The sequence below is a fragment of the Chelon labrosus genome (genome assembly GCF_963514085.1).
Source record: "Chelon labrosus genome assembly, chromosome: 14".
NCBI classification, from domain to species: domain Eukaryota; kingdom Metazoa; phylum Chordata; class Actinopteri; order Mugiliformes; family Mugilidae; genus Chelon; species Chelon labrosus.
In genome coordinates this window covers 17,840,906-17,860,773 of record NC_140347.1, presented here as the reverse complement: position 1 = coordinate 17,860,773, position 19,868 = coordinate 17,840,906, and the positions used below count along the sequence as shown (strand labels likewise).

General features: G+C 42.6%; 1 protein-coding gene across 1 annotated transcript in view; it reads left to right on the top strand.

Annotated features, from left to right (window-relative positions):
- Positions 1-19,868, top strand: part of ryr3 (ryanodine receptor 3) — a gene marked incomplete at its 5' end in the record, with an annotated part of 108,795 nt that overhangs the window by 53,828 nt on the left and 35,099 nt on the right. The window contains 17 exon segments of the mRNA XM_084560095.1: positions 391-1,000; positions 1,446-1,646; positions 4,561-4,663; positions 4,882-5,016; positions 8,654-8,927; positions 9,106-9,220; positions 11,182-11,311; positions 12,575-12,678; positions 13,317-13,452; positions 14,193-14,376; positions 16,120-16,222; positions 16,523-16,643; positions 17,601-17,770; positions 17,926-18,146; positions 18,566-18,656; positions 18,937-19,077; positions 19,653-19,816. Of these exon segments, the coding sequence (XP_084416221.1) occupies positions 391-1,000; positions 1,446-1,646; positions 4,561-4,663; positions 4,882-5,016; positions 8,654-8,927; positions 9,106-9,220; positions 11,182-11,311; positions 12,575-12,678; positions 13,317-13,452; positions 14,193-14,376; positions 16,120-16,222; positions 16,523-16,643; positions 17,601-17,770; positions 17,926-18,146; positions 18,566-18,656; positions 18,937-19,077; positions 19,653-19,816 (3,003 nt within the window).

The following is a 19,868-nucleotide window of genomic DNA, read 5'->3' as shown; positions in this document are numbered from 1 at the left end:
TGATGATCTATGTCAGGATTATCACTCATTATTCTCTCATAGTGATGTACTGGTAAACAAGACCACAGATATATTCATAACAGTTCATAATGCTTCTGGAAGTTCAAAATGCCTTTTCATTGAAAATGCAATTTAAGTGCCCCTGAGTTAAAGAACTCGGTAGCTCCACAATAGGTAGTCAGGTAATCGCTGAATCATGTTTATTGACCAACCATCCTGTTGCCTCCCGCACATCTATTATGGTCATTTGGTTTAATGGTGCTGTAAAAGTCTAACAGTCTAGCAGAACATTTATTCTACTCTGAGAAAATTATTTTTAAAGCTAGATCCTAGACTACTAATTTGTCTCCAGACATATGTAATGATTAAACTAATTCTTCTCATTGCCAGCATCCATCTTGAGACGGCGAAGGAAGCTCGCCTAATGATGAACAACGAGTTCATTATCCCCGTGACCGACGAGACGCGTTCCATCAAGCTGTTCCCTGACGAGTCCAAGCGACACTCGCTGCCTGGAGTGGGACTGAGCACCTCCCTCAAACCTCGGGTCAACTTCTCCCCCGTCGGCATCATCAGCACCAAACGCCAGCAGTTCCTCTACAGCCCCCAGATCCCGCTGGGCATCCTGAAAGAGAAAGCCATCACCATGCTCACCGAGGCCGTGCAGGGCGGAGGGACCCACATCCGAGACCCGGTCGGCGGGAGTGTCCAGTACCAGTTTGTCCCCATCCTGAAGCTTATTGGAACGCTGTTGATCACGGGAGTTCTGACCAGCGAGGAGGTGAGGCTGATTCTCCTCCTGATCGACCCCAATGTGTTTGGCGAGACCAAGGAGGGTGAGGAAGCGAAGGGGGACGCGGTGGCCATACCGGGGGAGAAAGAGGAAGTGAGCAAGAACGAGGAGAAGGCTGTCGAAGCTGGAGAGGAGGAGACCAAGGAGAGCAAAGCGCCCGTTAAAGGCCTGCTGGAGAAGTCGCTGCCCGAGTCTGTCAAACACCAGGTGATAAAATGATCATGAGCAAATGCACGCACATTTCACTTCAGTGATCGAAACTGAAGAAACTAGCCGCATAAAACTGAGCTCATCAATTTTTCTGCCAGCGTTTTTAATAAAATTTTACTCATCTCCTATTTGGCTTGATTCGATTTGGTACACTTGTTCCTCATTTGTCAGCACTTGAGAGCTTTTATGATTTATCACTTGCCAAGAAGTGACTGCATGAGTGTAAAGGAATGTTGTGGCTTAATACTAATGTTTTCGTTCCGTTGATGACAAAAACATCACAATGCTTCAAACATTAAAATGTAATAAACTTATGGATGGTGAAAGCACATAATCTGTGGGAAATGGAAGTAATATGCGACAGTCAGAAATAATCAACACCAAACGATAAAGACAAAAAGAAACATCTTTAATCTTTCTGGATTTCTGTCCCTGTCCCTAGATGTGTGAGCTGCTGCACTACTTCTGCGACTGTGAGCTGAAGCACCGCATCGAATCCATCGTCTCCTTCTCTGACAGATTCGTCTCCAAGCTGCAGTACAATCAGAAGTTCCGCTATAACGAGCTAATGCTGGCTTTCAACATGTCTGCCGCCGTCACTGCCAAGAAGACCAAAGAGTTTCGCTCGCCCCCACAGGAGCAGGTAAGTTACAGCGGAGTTAGTGCGCGAGAAATTGTTACAACCCAGATGTAATTTATGCTCAAGGTGGTTTTGGGTATATTTGAACAAAACCCCAGAAGGATCTCGTAGATCTCAGGGTAAAAATCCACCACTACCTGGTACTTCTCTGGGTGCCTTTTAGTTTTTAATTGACTGGGCCATATGTGTCGCTAAATTGAACTTGGATCAAGTTGGTCGTGTAGCGAGAGATAAACTCCTGGCATTTAAGAGCAGGAAATTGTGATTCTTCCCAAAGGCACGATTCATGTGACACAATGTTCAACTTTTTCATTTTCAAGGTAAGAGATAGCCCTGGATGCATTGCGAAAGACATCAAAGTACTTACCTGTAAGTCAGCCTTAAGAGTGTTTGCAAGGTCGTGGAATATATTGAAACCGCAAGAATACACCGGCTAGTTTTATACAGTAGATGATGCTTGAACCATTAATCAGCCCAGACAACGGAGCAGCGTGAAGTGCTGTCTTGACCTCTCAGACCAAAATGATCCCCCGAAGGATTTAATTACTTTCACAACAGGTGCTACAGCTTTTCATCTTGAGAGGTCAGATTTTCATGTTTGTATTAAGTCATCAGAGGAGTGGTCATCCAAGTAGACTGGAAGGACAGTCTTATGAGAAGTGGACAAAACCTGGAAATATAGCAAATATAGCAATATTTAAGTCCAAATGACAGATGTTTTTTTTTTTTACTTAAACAGTAACTTTGGTGCAAATTAGATTGTGAGCAGAAAAATGTACAGCTGAAAAACATTGGCTATATTTATATGGATGGATGGATTTATTTGTCCTATGCGGAAAATTGTTCTGTGCCATACAGTACATCTGATACATTTATACAAAGACAGTAAGACAGACAAGACGAAATACAAGACAGAATATACAACAGAATTTCCCTCACCCCAACCACCCCCACCCTACCATACCCCCACACATTCACAACATCTGGACAGAAGACACAGACCCCACTACACATAAACAGGATAATAAAGTGCAGTTGTGCATACTGTGACAGTCCAGCTGGAAAGAAAGTGCATGGTGCTATTTAAAGTGCTGTCCTACAGGTAACTTCTTGTTCATCAGTGTAATACTGGTTGGAATGAATGACCGACTGGCTCGATTTGTTTGGAAAGAAGGTGACCTGAACCTCCTCCCTGATGGCAACACCTCATATGCCTGGTGTAGGGGATGTGACAGATCTTCATTTATTGCTTGACCTTTCTTCACTACCCTTCTTTCACAGGTCACAGCCATACTGTCTAGTTTTTGCCCCGCAACCTTGCTGGCCATGTTGACTATCTTGCTCAGTTTGTTTTTATTGGTCACAGACAAGGAGAAATACCAGGCAACACAACAAAAAAGTAGCATGCTCTCCACAAATGAGTGATAGAAAAGTAACATCATATCCCTATCCACTCTAAATTGTCGTAATTTGCGCATAAAATGCAGCCTCTGCAGCCCCTTTTTATAGATTGTGTCGGTGTTACTGTTCCATTGAACACTAGTATTCAGCTAATAGTTTGAATAACAGGCCAATCAGAACCTCAGTCTGAACGGACTGGGAGGAATTTTCAATAAAACTGAGAGGGGCTTTCACAATGCAGTACGCTCAGTAGGAAAATATTATCACATGATGTGAATTTGTCTCTCTGGTTCCACTGAATGGACTAAGTGTGGCTTCTTCTTCCTCTGTTAAATTCACAGCAGAGTCGACTGTCTGTAATGAAGCATGTAAACACACGTGTCTTTTCAAATAATTTTATTCGGAGTCAATGTAAACGGTTACAGTGGAATATCTAATCAGGTGATTTTGTTTAAAGAAATATAGTCCATGTGAATGTACCCGTTGTTTTGAATTGTGAGCTCCACTATTGCATCTCGTATACATGCACTGCATACTTACTGTATACTACACAAGAATCACTGGTGCGTAGCTAGAGGCTGCTTTTGTCGAGACTGTGTGATTAACTATTGGACCTTACTGCTAAGTGGCTCACTCTGACACAAACCAAAGCATATTCACAGATCACAATTGCGCTCTCCCTGGTTACGCCTCAAGTGTTTTTTCTCTGTGTGTAATAACCCATCAGGGGCTCAGATCTCTGCACCTAAAGAATAGGTCCCATTTAGCACCCATTTGTCTTTTAGTCTGTCTGAGCCACAATAGAGAGGAGGAGATGGTAAAGCATTGTTTGCCCTGTGGCGGTGTTCTTGAATGCAATGCAGCAGTCAGACAGTGAGCCACGTTTTGACTACAAAGCATTTGTGTTCAAAAGATTTAATCGCCTTCCTCTGAGGTGTAAAACCTTGCAAATAAGCACACGCCTGCAGCGAGACTCTGATCCCTGAAAAATGAGTAGTGGTGGTCAGCAGCAGGTGCTTGCTGTAGGTAACGTTCTCCGCCATCGCTGCATGTTCTTCCCATGGTTTATTAAAATGCTCTGCCAGAAATAGACATCGGAATAGCCTGGACTGGACTCTGCCTTTGCTTAGCCTGGGGAAGCATCACATTTATATTTAGTGTTTTATAGTTAGCTCGTGGGCATATACAGCAAAGCAGCAAGCTGAGCAGATTTGTGGATACTGTGGATGCCGTGTCCGTTAAGGCTTTTCTGTGATGTGTGATGGGAAATGGTTTAATGTTTAAAGTTTTACTTGTGACTAGGTGTAAAATGTTTCAAACTACTTCTGTCTGCATCAATCAGACAGACACTCCCCAAATAGCCTGTGTGAGCACTTACTGCACCGTGTCTCACCCTCTGTCACCCCTTTTTCTCATTTTCCCCTCTGTTCTCTTCATCCCTTATTCTCTGAAACACATTCTAGGATCCCCTTCCTAACTGTCTCCTCTTCGGTTGCTCTTTGTCTTTTTCCTGTAGATTAACATCCTGTTGAACTTCAGTGCCGGGGAGGACTGTCCCTGCCCCGAGGAAATCCAGGAGGAGCTCAACTCCTTCCATGAGGAACTGCGACTGCACTGTGGTAGAGTCCAGCTGCTTAATCAGATGATAAAATGTGCACACAGATATCTAGCATTGCCATTGATAGACATCAAAACATTTCAGTTTAGGTTCATTCTAAATGTATTTTTGGTCACAAAGTGTATTTACTGTAACTTACTCATTCTTAACACGTTTCATCAGAGAGTGTAACATCTTAAAACAGTTGTGTGTCTGACAGAAAAGTGTTTTCTCTTGCAGGAATTCCAGTGGAGGAGGAAGAGGAAGAGCAGGACACGTCGATCAAAGGCCGACTCCTCGCTTTGCTCTACAAGATCAAGGGCCCACCTCAGAAGACAGAGGCGGAACCCACAGAGACAGAACAGGCTGCTCCTAGTAAGTACTGTCACAAATGGCCTATTAACATACAAATGTACGTTTTATCCATAGTTTCTAGACATCCTGTAGCACAACTATTAAGTTAAATTGTATATTATCCAGTTGAGTCTCTGAAACTATGGAGAATTTAGTCATTTCAAAAATGACACAGTGACCACATTAACCAAATTAGAGTTTTCAGCATTTCAAAAGCTCTTTTAATTTTCTACGGACATCAGAGGATAAATTGTAATGTCAGTTCAGCCATCTTCATGGTGATGCATTATTTAAGGCTAGACAGGTTGTGACTGCAGGTACAGAGTAGCCTACACCGAAATGCCACTACGCGCCAAAGCGATGCAGACCTCAGCAACTTTGATTTGTCCAAAACTCATTTCCTCATCCGCATCTCTCATAGAAAATTAATGTTTGCTTCTAAACACCGACCTACTCTGATGTCTTCTTTTTTTGAGTTGCATTGGTTTCAGTCAGGACGGCACAGTGGTGTGGTGGTTAGCACTGATGCCTCACAGCAAGATGGTCCTGGGTTCGAATCAGGCCGACTGGGGCCTTTCTGTGTGGAGTTTGCATGTTCTCTCTGTGTCTGGGTGGGTTCCCTACTCCGACTTCCTCCCACCGTCCAAAGACATGCTCCTTAGGTTAATTGATTCTAAATTGGCCGTAGCAATAATGGCCTGTCTCTCTGTGTTAGCCCTGCGATAGACTGGAGACCTGTCCAGGGTGGACCCCGCCTCTCGCCCAATGACAGCTGGGATCCAGCCCACCTGCAACCCTCCACAGGACAAGCGGTCGCAGAAAATTAATGAATGATCTCAGTCAAAGAAACTGTTGATTTGAATTTATCTCAAACTCCGACATTCTTCACTTAGCATCAATTGTTTGTAGTACTCAACACAGTTAGCTAGCCTTTGACTAGCCTTTAGGCTTTGTCACTAAAGAGAGATGGCAACTAACCAGCGCACAGCTTTGAATAACAGCAAGGTAGACCACCCACACACGCTATGACGTGAGCTCTGCGTAGATTCATAGCAGAAGTATAAACCAAGCTTCACGCCAGATGGTCCGCGCGCATGACTGCCATCGAATCAATATCCAATTTATTTTATCTATGTTGTAAAACGCAAAAACAAACTTAACACATAGTACGTTTGTTTTAAAACTAAGTTTCTCACTACTTCTGACTCTTTTTCTTTTTTTTTTTCCACTTTAACCTAGGTTGAATGGTTTCAATATTCTTGTCTGCTGCCCTTTGCTGAAAGCACAGTGTGGTTTTGTTCGGTTTCAAATAATAGAAGAGGAATGGACAGCCGATTCTGCAGGCCTCCCCGCTATAAATTTTAATGCCTTACTCCAGCCTCCCACACCTAGCCTGCATTATTAAAGGTCCCTTATAAATAGACAGATGATGTGATTCAAGATGATTCTGACAGACCTACATTACATTTTCTACATCACATTGTAGTAGTCTGATTGAATGATGTGTTGGGTGTACAACTTGCTCCTCTTCTTTCCTATTAATGTTAATGCCGTTATTATTTTCCAGCATGTAAATGTTATTTAGCTGCCACTAAGTGAATAAAACCCCTTTTGGGATGGAAGTCATTATCGTAAGATATGCAAGATGTGTCTAACTCCTTTAATGAACAGCTAACCTTTCATATGAACGATAGCCTGGTGTTGATTATGCAGCGTGGAGCTTTGTGGTCTGTGAAAAAACAAAAATTGATTTGTAGATTGTCTTTTCATAGCTACGTATTGGTGAGTCTGCACAAAAGCTATGATAACAATTAATCCTCATTCCGTCTGCTGTTCAATGCTCGATAAGCAGCTCTATTATTCTTTTTGCTTTTTTTTTGTTTTTGTTTTTTAAGTTTTCTAAAGACTCAGTGAATTATGTGCACAGTGCAATAATTATAAGTTTTAGCTGACTTTGGAACACTTGATTACATTTTGATGATAATGGAGATTGTTGTCCTGGTAAGTGTAACTCCTACAACATCTAAAAATAAATTAGAAAGATAGTACAGTGATGAATTTAACCCTGCAGATTAAGGCAGACAATGCAGCTGTGTTTTTTTTTTTACTTTTGTGCCTTTATTGGTTAGTTGTAATGGGAGAGATATGGTTTGAGATGCAGCAAAGGGTGCAGGCTGGTGTCACATCTTCGCCAGTGCAGATAGAGCTGTAGCCTCAGTTTATGGGACGCCCACTCAACCAGGTGACTTAGAGAGGTGACCCACTCATGCTGATCTGTGAGCAGCTATAAAACTGAATTAGAAATGATAGCGAGCTGGCTTAGTGTGGTCATTTGCACATTAGCTTGCAGACAGTGTAGTTTTTTTTTTTTTGTGACGACTCCCTTATGAGGCGCCGCTTGATGGTGTATATGATGCCGAGCAGATGTGAGTCTGTGTTCACCTTCAGGGCAGCTGACTACCTCTCTCTCCTTGTTTCTGTCTACTCTCTCATTGGGATTCTGCTCAAATCTGACCCTTTGTTTGCCACAGATGTGGTACTGTTTGACTTGAACATTCAAAGTTCAGCGATCGCTTTGGAATAGCAATGCTATCATTTGTAGAGACGCAACGTTTAGCTGCTGCCTTCAATACTTATCACTCCAGGTCATTGGGTTTCTCTGTTGCTGTGCCTCGAATTATTGTTGCTTATCATCTGTGAGATTAAAGTTTGATGAGAACTCGCAGAAAGATGACGTTTCAAAGGCTCAACTAGACTTTACAGCTTAAAAAATACCCCTCTCTCCTGCCTTCAGTTTAATTGGTCATCTCTATAGGCTCTGTTGTGCTACAGATGCGGATAAAATAGATGAGAGAAACACTTTCTTAATGAGGAAACTTTTTGGGGTGTCCTGGGAACAGACACCACAGATGTTTCTCAACAATCTTTGGAAATCGTTGAAGTCTTTTTCTCCCAAGTCATTTGTTAGAACACCAATGAAGGTCAATTGTTCCCTGAGCTTTGATAAGTCTGCTTTCTACAGGATGGAAGAAAGTTTAGGGGAGATTTTATTTCTGTACCTGTTATTAGCTTAGAAATCAGTCAACATTTTAGAGTCAGGGTTTGTTGCTGAGTTAATGTTTTTCTTTATGAGGCAGGATGGGTGAGAAGGGTTGCACACATGACGAACTGCACTTCCGGACTTCATAGCCAGTCAGACATTAGTACAACATACAACTTTATTTTACTCCAGACTCCATTTTTCTTAGAGAATCTTGGCTCTGTTGGCGAACATCTTGATCTGCCCATGGGCCTCTGATCAGATTATCCAAGTTTAATTGTATTGTCTTTTCAGTTTATCATTCTAATACTAGTTAATATGGTTTATAAAGTGAACCCTGGTTGAATCACATTCCCAGTATGTTTATCTGGTGATGACTTCCTATGAGTACTTGCTAATAATTCTGTCAGATCTGGCTGTTGCGAAGGAGTTAAAAATGATAGTGTCGTGGCTGCACAGCAACACATTAACTACCTGTGTTGCAGTGTTTTGCAGGTCTGGGTGTTGTGGTCAGACGTGGAGACACTATTAGACTCTGACAGTAGTAGATCACCTTTAACTTTACTACTCGTTGTGCCATTATTCACCTTTGGGGATGTTGAATTCTCTCTCCTGCAGCCAACCTGAAGGAGCTCATCTCCCAAACCATAACCAGCTGGGCTCAGGAGTCTCACATCCAGGACCCACAGCTGGTCAGAGTGATGTTCAGCCTGCTGAGGAGGCAGTATGATGGCATCGGTGAACTGCTCCGGGCCATGAAGAAATCCTATACCATCAGTGCTGCATCCGTGCAGGATGCTATTAACCTGCTGGCGTCCCTGGGTCAAATCAGGTCCCTGCTGTCGGTGCGCATGGGCAAAGAGGAGGAGAAGCTCATGATTGATGGACTCGGGTAAGAGACTGCGACGCTACACACGCAGCAACAGCTCTCTTTGTTTTATGAAATTTTCCCCATTACACATTGTGAAAATATATGTAGGCAACAATCAGGCTCAATGTTGGTAGATATGTAGCCATTGTTTAAATGTCCAACACTCTAACATCCAGAAATCTCTTCCTTGTGTTCCCAGCGACATCATGAACAATAAGGTTTTCTACCAACATCCCAATCTGATGAGAGTGTTGGGAATGCACGAGACCGTCATGGAGGTCATGGTCAACGTGCTGGGTGGAGACAAGTCACAGGTAAGTAATGCTTAAAACAGATTTGCCATGATCACTACCAGTTCTTTAACTGACCACTCTCTGGAGTTGACAGTCTGAGCTAAAAATCTACTTACATCCATATTCTGGAGCTTTTGATCACATGAGATTGCTCCACTGCGCTGGAACAGTTGATGTTCCTTTTGTTACGAGCATCTCTTGTGTTTCCCTCCATGCTGACCTAAAGATTTAGCCTAATTTGAACTGAAACCAGTGAACATTTGTAAGAAATTCTAAAGTTTACCTGTATTTTGACCTCAGGAGCTTAATTTCAAGTTTCTAAATCATAATCTTGCCCCCTCAAATGGTCTTTACTCCAAAGCTAGGTGGCCACTTTTAACTAGGGACTTTCAACTAATCATTGTTTCTACCACAAATGCCCATCACAGCTTCTGAGAGCCAAAAGTAAGGTCCTCAGATCGGCTGTTCCAAACTCAGTCCATATTCCAAACACTTTCCAATTTAACAATATATGAGACAGGAAGCAGCAAATTGTCAGATTTAGGGAACTGGGACTAGCACATCATTATGGTTTATAATTAATTTTTTGGTTCAACCTAGTCTTTAAACTAAATTTAACAAGTCTTTATTAGAAGGTAAATGCACAAATATGTTAAATGTACTCTTAGTTTCTGAGTTAGGTATAGAATCTTTCTCAGTGGGTGGTGTACTAATCTCAGAAAAGCAAATTTTATTGTAAGAGGTTTATGTGAGCCAAGACCAACTGCCTAATACCCAGAAAAACCACAAGGGTAATGGAGAGGAGAGAGGAGTGAAGGGGCCTCAGGATGGCATGAGAAGGGTGAGAGGAGGCCATTCAGACCTGTCCTTTTTGGGTAGTGCTGACAGAAGCTGGAAGAGTTGCATGTGATTTAATGCTGCGGCCGATGCCAAGTGTGAACCTCAGACAGACGGACCTCAGGGAGACATTCAGGCCTTCGTGTCTGACTCGGTGTGATCACACAGCCTCAGACATACATTCCAAAGCAGTTTGCTGCCACTTGATCTGTGCACTGAGCTTACCGTGGCCATATAAAGTGGCAGCAGCGCAGCTCTTAAGTGTAGATCAGGTTTATAATATTTACTCTTTGATTATCTCTGATGTTGTCCCAGTTGACGCAGGGTGCTGTAGTATATCAAACCATGATTTATTTGGTTTACGGACTTGCTAGTCATGGATTTGATCAGGATTTAGATAGTAAAGCAAATGCTTAAGAATAGTTTCTCTATTTTTCAACCCAGACTTTAATAAAATATATATTTATTCCCAACACATTTAGTATTAACACCAACGACTGCTTATCAGAAGCTGCACATTCACAAGGTGAAATTGCTTTGGCTTTCAAAAAGCATGACAGATCTCTTTTTAGAGTTGGAAGCATTTGGCTTGATTGAAAGTTCAACAGTCATCTGATAAGTGTGATTTTCTCTCCGTGCATTGTTTTTTTTTATTGTAATTTACTGATAGTAAGATGAGGATTTCCTCTGTTGCCGGTGTTTGTCCCTTCCTCCCGTAGCTTTTCTGGCACAGACGAAGTGACTGATTTATTCTCAGACTGAAGCTTGGACTGGGTCCATAACAGAACTTAGAAAAATGAGGATGACACAGATGTAATAGCATTAAACGCAAAAGGGTGGTGAAGGTGAAATTATTTTCCTGTTGTTGTTTTAACAGAAAATAAATTTTATTTATTGACACCGTGACAAACGTTCTGGGAGACCTTTATTAGAACCAGACATGTGACACTAAAATACGTCTTCCTGAGCTCCTGCAAACTGCTAAGATTTTACCTTCAAAAATATACTCTTGTGTCTCCAAACGGCTGCAGATTGGGTCATGTGTTATTTATTTCCATTCGTACGGTGAGTATTTACAGTATGGGTGTCGGTCACTTTCACATGAAAAACAGAGCATCATGTGTCTGTTTCTTCTTCCTTAGGAAATTGCCTTCCCCAAGATGGTGGCCAGCTGCTGTCGTTTCCTGTGCTATTTCTGTCGTATTAGCCGCCAGAACCAGAAAGCCATGTTTGACCACCTGAGCTACCTGCTGGAGAACAGCAGCGTCGGACTGGGTAAGAAATGGTGGAGTGAGGCGATCTAATCCTGACTCAGTCACCTTACTGCTTTTCTAGTACATCCTGCTGAGGAGAAAACAGGTTTAACGGGGATACCTTGCCACTCCAAAATTCCCTCTAGCTTCTACCAAAACGACAGAAAATGTAAGAGTTCTTTTCAGCTAATTGAAGTGCAGACTCGGGCTTATCACCGACATTATGACAGGCAGCTGGTGAGGAAGAGTAGCAGGCTGTAATTCAGAAATGCCAGGATATTAAGTTGAGATTGACAGGGGCAGAGAGGGGAGGCGGCTGACAGACAGAGAAGAATGACGGTGGGCAGGAGGACAATGAGGCACGGGGTGATTTAGGATTGCAGGGAAGGGCTGATGAGTCACTGCTTTAAACTAAAGCTCCTGTCAGTGAAAGAAGAGAGGCTCACGTGGTCTGGGGAGGACAGATGAATGCAAGCACAACAGTTGTGGTGCCCACCGTGACACCATTTGATATTCGCTTATTTATAAATCACATGCTGTCGATGTGAGCATGTTGGCAGGTTTTATTTTTGTTGTCTTCAGTGCTAATTATCCCAAATGGAAGTGTGTGCAATTATTCTGAGAAAAGGCGCCCACTGGGAACGGATGCTTGAATGTAGGCAGGGAATGCACTGATTAACTTGAATGCCGGAAAGTTTGCATGCAATTTTTGTGAGATAGGGATAAGGATAATTATTTGCATAGGTTTTCGTCAATATATTGATTTAGTTCAGTGGTTATTTCCGTTTGTTACAAATAGAATATAATATTTTGTTATCCATCGAGTAGAAATATTTAAACCGTTTCAATGATTTCAGTAAAGGTCAGCTGTTGGCTAATTTACACATTATTATTATATCTGGTATGGGCGGGTACAGTGGTGCGGTGGTTAGCACTGATGCCTCACAGCAAGAAGGTTCTGGGTTTGAATCCATCTGGAGCCTTTCTGTGTGGAGTTTGCATGTTCTCCCTGTGTCTGCGTGGGTTCTCTCCAGGTACTCCGGCTTCCTCCCACCGTCCAAACACATGCTCATTAATTGGTGATTCTAAATTGGCCGTAGGTGTGAGTGTGAATGGTCGTTGTCTCTCTGTGTTAGCCCTGCGATAGACTGGCGACCTGCCCAGGGTGTAAGGCTGTAAGAACGTCCAAATGGATGTAACGTGTTAATAGACTGCCCCCTGTTGTCTGATTCAGACAGATGGAAAGGTTGCTTACCTGGTGATACGTGTCTGTGTGTGTGTTTAGCCTCTGAAGCTATGCGGGGCTCCACTCCGCTGGATGTCGCAGCATCTTCAGTGATGGACAACAACGGCCTGGCTCTGGCCCTGGAAGAGCCTGATCTGGAGAAGGTTTGTTTCTTCCCTGTAAAAAAAATAAATAAAAAAAATAAATAAATTAATTAAATCACAACTTAAACCTAAACAGCTCATCCCGCGGGTAATAGCTTTTCAGCACCTTGTGGTTTCGGGATGATTAGATTACTAGCCAGTGTTTATTCTGTACAATTTGACCTCTAGGTATTTCATGTTGTAGCAGCTGATAAATCTGTCATGTGATGGACTAAGTTTAGTGTTTATTTCTATTTCAGGCTCTGTAAAATTATCAATTGAATCAAATTACATATAGCGTGCTGAGAGGAGAGAATAAGATATATTTGTCTACAAAAATAACAGGGTTTAATCAAAAAGCACATGTGCAAGGACAGTGAGATGGAGTAAGTCTAGACTTATGTTGATAAATGCATACAATATACCGTACTCAGTCATATTAGCTACAGAAAGATTATCAAATTCCTCTTGCTGACATGGTGTCTTATTAAAGCTCTTCATCATGCCACCCAAGTTTCCTCTGTAAAGTTGCAGAATGACACCGGGTGAGCCAGCTCAGCAAGTGCTTTCAGGCTGGCACTGCCAATGACAGCGAGAGTCAGAAAGACAGAGTGTGCCATTACAATACCCAGGAGTGAAGCAGAATTGTTTGTGCGTAGGTGGTGACATACCTGGCAGGATGCGGTCTTCAGAGCTGCGCCATGCTGGTTGCTAAGGGTTACCCTGACCTCGGCTGGAACCCCATAGAGGGAGAGCGCTACCTGTCCTTCCTGAGATTCGTCGTCTTCTGCAACGGTACGTCTGCTGAACACGTCACCAGCTTGTTTTGCTTACCCACTGTCGTCCCACTCACCTTCACGTGGAAGTGTCAGCTAACCCTGGGGGATACAACAAAGTACGCCTCTGATCACAACCATTATATTCTTATTCCAGCAGTCTTTACGTACACCGATCAGCCACAACATTAAAACACAGACAGGAGAAGTAAAAAACACTAGTGAAATAGTGTCCATTTAAACAAAGTGAATGATGCAGGATGTGATCAAATGTAAAACAGGCAAACCTTAACCAGAGAGGGCAGTAAACACATTAAGTGTTTACTTTCAGTGTTACTCAATAATTACCATGACATTTATAACGGACAATCTAAGTAGAAAACTGAACACAACATGATTAATGTATACAATGTGATCCACTGTAAGTGTGAGTAGTGTCTATAGGTGCATTGAGGGATTAAAAATGTCCCTGTTATTGGCGGAGAAATGAAAAACAGTATTCGCAGAAATTAGATCTTCCGGGGAAGGCTGCCAAGCTGCTGCTGCTGCTGCGGCGTTGCAAAGACTGAGAAATTTCCCATGAGTAATTGTTAGTCACCTTTTCCTGGATGAAAAAATGTAACAACCCTTAAGCTGAATACCACCTCCAGGGTTTCGGACTTTGACCTTGCATTTTGGGGGTAATTTAAATCGTCACCCAGTGCGCGAGAAAGTTTAATGTAAATGCCTGTCCCTTGGTCGGCTGTGTTTGTATACCAGGTGAGAGCGTGGAGGAAAATGCCAACGTGGTGGTGAAGCTGCTGATCAGACGTCCAGAGTGTTTCGGCCCCGCGCTGAGAGGAGAGGGTGGGCAGGGTCTGCTGGCTGCCATGAAGGAGGCCATCAAGATTTCTGAGGATCCAGCGCTCGACCTGCCCAAGACCCCCGCTGTAGTAACGACAGGGTATGAAACCTGCTCTTGTTCTCTTAATAACAAAGTGTTTAAAAGCTTCTGAATCAGCTGTTTGATCACCAGGACACACTAAAAACCCGTTCAGAGGTTGGGAAGCAGTCTCTAGTGATTAAGTGTCCCATTGTCTGTCTGTGTGAGTAGTTACATTTAATTAGATTTCCCTCTGTGCTTAAGTGTCTTCCTATACGAGCATAATTTTTAGTTTTATGGATCCATATGAATTTGATATATTGTACACTCACATTACTGAGATCTGAGTTTATTGCATTTTATAAGCCTGGATGAGGGAAAACCAGGTTATAGCTCTGAGGTTGAATCAGCAGATTGAACTACTTTAGATGTACCCAAACATAAAAAACACTGCTTATGCACTATGCTACATTATGTCGATTGACGATTGGGTAGTTAAGAAGGCTAAATATCACCTTTAAGGAGCAATAGGCAAACTTACATTATCGTTTGATGGGCAACTTCAAATTGTACTGGACACAATTCAAAGCATGTCCAGCTTTTCCATTACTGAGTTCTAAACTTATTATTTTTACAGACTTGTCATCTGTCATCTGTCGCCGCGACGCATTTGGCTGTAAACAAACGGAAATGCTATAATTATGATAATAACGTTAACGGTAGTTCATCAGGGCATTTTATTTTATATCACGTACAGAATTGAATTTTATTTAATTCCTGTTTTCACCCCTGAATCTGACTCCATGTTCAAATTTTTACTAAGTGCTGTGCAACATGCCAGTAAGTTAAGAACTGCTTTAAATAAACAGAAAGTGCTGTGAACAATCTGAAATACTAATGCAGATTGCAGAGATAATTGTTGTTAAAGTCTTGAATAACAACATTAAAAGTGAATAACACTGATGATCTTATTACGATGTAATCTTCTTCTGGGAAGCCTGGCTCTCTGCATTTATGTGGATGTTTCTTTGATAAGTACCACCTTCTGATCATTTCCCCCATTTCTCCAGTTCTGATGCCTGGTGCCTATTGTATTACATTGCCACCCATGATACTCTCACTGCCTCGCCTCGCTTCTTTTCCTTCTTTGGACCATATTTTTTATTGCGGCACTGATCCCTAAGATCCGGCTACACTCCACAAGAGCGTCAGTTTAGTAGATGCTCTGACCCAGACGTCTCACCATCTCAATTTGTCCCTTCCCGTCAAAGACCCTGTCATCCTTCAACATTTGTCCTGCTTCTAACATCAACTTTGAGGACAAAACGTTCACTTGCTGCTTAATATATCCCACCCACTGACAGGTACCGTGATAACAAGGTAATCAGTCATATTCACTTCACGTGCCATAATGTTGTGGCTGAAATGTGGTAAGTAAATCATACTGACGTACTAGTCTGGTTAGAAGTTTAAGAGAAAGCAATAATGCAGCCAGCTCGCTGGATGTGTTTGTCCCTGACTGCTCTCATCAGCATGCAAAGGCTGTAACACACTGGCTGCATTTTAATGTCGAAACTTATTATTGCCTGTAGTAAGGCGAGGAATCAGGAAGCAGATCAAAATCAATATGTATAACACAGCGGCCTGTAAGGAGATCACATATTGTGCCAAGCCATTACTTATAGATGCTGACCAAATTGCCCATCTCCTGCTCCAGTGTTGCTCATTTTATTCTGGAACTACCTTGTAGAATGCAATCTGCAGCTTCCAGGAAGATTTCCAGTGTTTTAAGAAAAAAAATATTCATCTTTGTGTGTGTTTCAGGTCTGGTGAGGAAGAAGGAGAGATTATCCACATGGGCAATGCCATCATGTCCTTCTACTCAGCCCTCATTGACCTGCTGGGACGCTGCGCTCCTGAGATGCATGTGAGGCTCTGGATGCCACCCTGTCTACTATATTATCACCTTCTCCTACATTTATAATAAATAAATGAAAATTAATAGAAGTTGGTGCCTTTTAGTTGCATCTTAGCAAAATCGGATCATTTTAGTATCTGTTCTTTCACTGTTACACGTAAACATGAAAAGAGAATAGCAGTCCTTTTGTTGCTTTGGTGAAGAAAAATCAACTATTTCAGCTATTATACTAAGTATTCATCAGATTTTCCAGGCAACACATGTTAAATTTTAGCATTCAGCCTTATTAATATCATATTTCTCTTACAGCTCATTAACGCCGGTAAAGGCGAGGCCCTGCGTATCAGAGCCATCCTGCGCTCTCTGGTCCCCACTTCAGACTTGGTCGGCATCATCAGCATCCCCCTCAACATGCCTGTGGTTAATAAAGGTACGCTGGCCTTGTTGTTTGTTTGTTTTCTAGAGGGACGTCATGCGGATTGACAGAAATAAATGAAGCTAAAGACGATTTTCAAAAGAGCTTCTAATGGTAGCCAAAAGTGAGACAAAAAAAAAAAAAAAGTGTTTGGTCTGGATTCAAGGCTGAAGCTGTGCTTTGGGAACAACTGAATTTACACAGAAACACAGGCTACTGTATATCAGAATCTGTTTTTGCTGAACTAACATGTCACATTACTTTACTGCGTAGTCCAGCTAATATAAAGTTGGTCTGGTTCAGTATTTGCTATATGCTGCGCTGCCGGATCAAGGAAGCTGGAATGATTTCACATCTCAGCTCTGCCAACTGGAGGTATATCATTATAAATGTCTGTCTCCCACCAGCAGGCATCATTCAGCAGAGAATGCTCACTTCTCTCTCTGCGTATGTCTCTGCTATGGAGGAAAATCTTGCCAACGCTGTGTTTTAGTACCTCTCCACTTTGTGCCTTGCGTTAAAAAAAATGTGTCTAGTTCATCACATTCTTAACGGTGTCCCTTAGCAGCAGAGAACAAACTTCATATCCTGTTTTCTGTCTGACATTGTGTAATAAGAAAGTAAGTTGTATCTTGCTGGAACTCACAAGATTGTGCCCTTTTAATAGTTTCCAACAGCTTACAGTGTCATACCTGGAAGCGCCTACTTAGCTTTATAAACCATGTATTATAAACCAATTAACGTTTGTTTCCCCCCCTCCGTGTTTCCCTTTCTTCTTTCTGAATTTCCTCTGTTTTCATCACCTTTTCTTTCAAAGCTAATTTCCCTTAATTTCCAGATTTCTTACCACCTCCTTTGTGCACTTAAACAATGTAAAATACTGGCACTAGTATGAGATTGCCACTATATAACAAAAACAGTGTTTACAAAGAATGTACATCTTCATACCTCTTTATTTATAATGTGTTGCAGACGGCACAGTGACAGAGCCCGACATGTCAGCTTGCTTCTGTCCGGACCACAAGGCCCCCATGGTGCTCTTCCTGGACAGAGTGTACGGCATCGAGGACCAGAGCTTCCTCCTCCATATGCTGGAGGTCGGCTTCCTGCCTGACCTGCGAGCCTCGGCGTCTCTGGACACAGTGAGCTCAAAATTTTTTTCCCCACATACCCCACTCCCATTACTCATTACATTACATCCCATTAGATTAATCACAGCCTTCTGTAAACCTTCGCCCGCGTGGATCCTGCGCTTCAGCGGCCATCTTTCAGCCAGTTTCGCTACTCTGTCCCGCAGGAAGTGTTGAGCACCACAGAGACCGCGTTGGCCATGAACAGGTACATCGGCTCGGCCCTGCTGCCCCTGCTGACCCGCTGTGCCGCTCTCTTCGCCAGCACAGAGCACTACGCGCAGCTGATCGACTCCACTCTGCAGACTATCTACCGGCTCTCCAAAGGCCGCTCGCTCACCAAAGCCCAGAGGGACGCCATTGAGGAGTGTCTGCTGGCTATCTGCAAGTAAGGCCTCTGCAGCTTTGTTCAGACTCAGTTGAGTGAAAGAGTTAAAGGCGAGCTGGATATTTACCACCAAGGCTGCTTCATGATAGGTTTCATACTGTCCTGCTGTGAAGGAGTGTGTAGGTCTGCTCTGAAATGGTAATATTAAGTGCCCTTTTCAAATACACATACAACTTAGGCCTGTAGGAATCTTTTCGTGATATAACCTTAAACTTTTAAAAATGATGTGAGTACATGTAGATTTTCATTCAGATGTATTTGGTTTGTTGCACAGGGGAGAATCAGAGTTTGAGAACTTTCCATAAATCTGTCTATGTTTTGTCTGTCTTGCTTTTATCTTAAAACAGCGTCCACAGAGTCCACCCACACCCCTTTTCTTTTTCAGTTTCTAAAATTATAATTCCGTGCTTGTTTCACAGGCACCTGCGCCCCTCTATGATGCAGCAGCTGCTCAGACGACTGGTGTTCGACGTTCCAATGCTCTCAGAATACTGCAAGATACCTCTCCAAGTGAGTCACTGATTTAAGTTTGATCTATGAGTTGTTATGGGAGTTGCGGGATAATTACAGCAAGCAATCACAGGCATCCTACATTTCAAAAGCCATTTATCTCCCTCTTTTGCACTTATATAATCTCTTTCGCCGTTTCTTAAATATCTATATAGTCTAGATAAAATGCTTTAAGATACTCTGTGAGACAGCTAAACTTTCACTTATTTTCCCCTCACTGGAGTGCAGTAATATTAAATAAATTGAACTCAAATGCTTTCCTTTTCTTGTGTCTCTGTAGCTGCTGACCAACCACTATGAGCAAAACTGGAAGTACTATTGCCTGCCGTCTGGTATGGGCGGCTTCGGGATAGCCTCTGAGGAGGAGCTCCTTCTCACCAAGAAACTCTTCTGGGGAATCTTTGACTCCCTTTCTCACAAGGTATGTCCAGAAACCCTGTTGCATAAATTATTTAAGATAAGCTTACGGTGTGTGTGCGCAGACCAAGAAATTACTCATTCCTTTAGAAATCTGTAATACTTCTCAGTTGTTTTTTTTTTATCTTTCTCATTTTCTGTGTCTGAGAATAAATCTTAAGTGTCAGGAGACAAAGGAATATATTCCTGTTGCCTCTCTCTGCACATCCAAATATTTGGTAGTCTAGTGGTGTTTGCACTCATAAAGCTTTTCTCTGTTTTTTCAATATCTGGAGTTTTCAACACTTGAACCCGGCTCCCCTGTGAGAAAATTCTTGGTAGTCAGAGGCAGGGATGTGAAAGCTGAGTGAAGTGCTTGTGAGCAGTGGAGCTGAAGCGAAGCCAAAACTGATGCATCATTTATCAGTCTTTGACAAGCCTTTAGTTTGTGCAGGATTCCCCGTCTTTCTATCTTTTATTTTCTCTGCCTTTTCTCTTCTTCCCCTGGTTTCGCTCTGGTCAGTCTGTCATCCAGTAGCCCAAGCAGACAAGTCCTCCAAACAGCTAACCCCCTCTCTACTGTGTCTTCCTCCTGTTTAGAAGTATGACGCAGAACTTTTTAAAATGGCCAAGTCATGCCTGTGTGCCATCGCTGGAGCCCTGCCTCCAGACTTTGTGGATTCCAGTTTAGGGGCAACACTGGAGAAGCAGGCATCAGTGGACGCACAGGGCAACTTTGACCCCAAACCCATCAACACTGCCAAGTAAGTGGTCTCAAAATGCACTCACTTAGTTACTTAAAGTCAAGGAAACTCC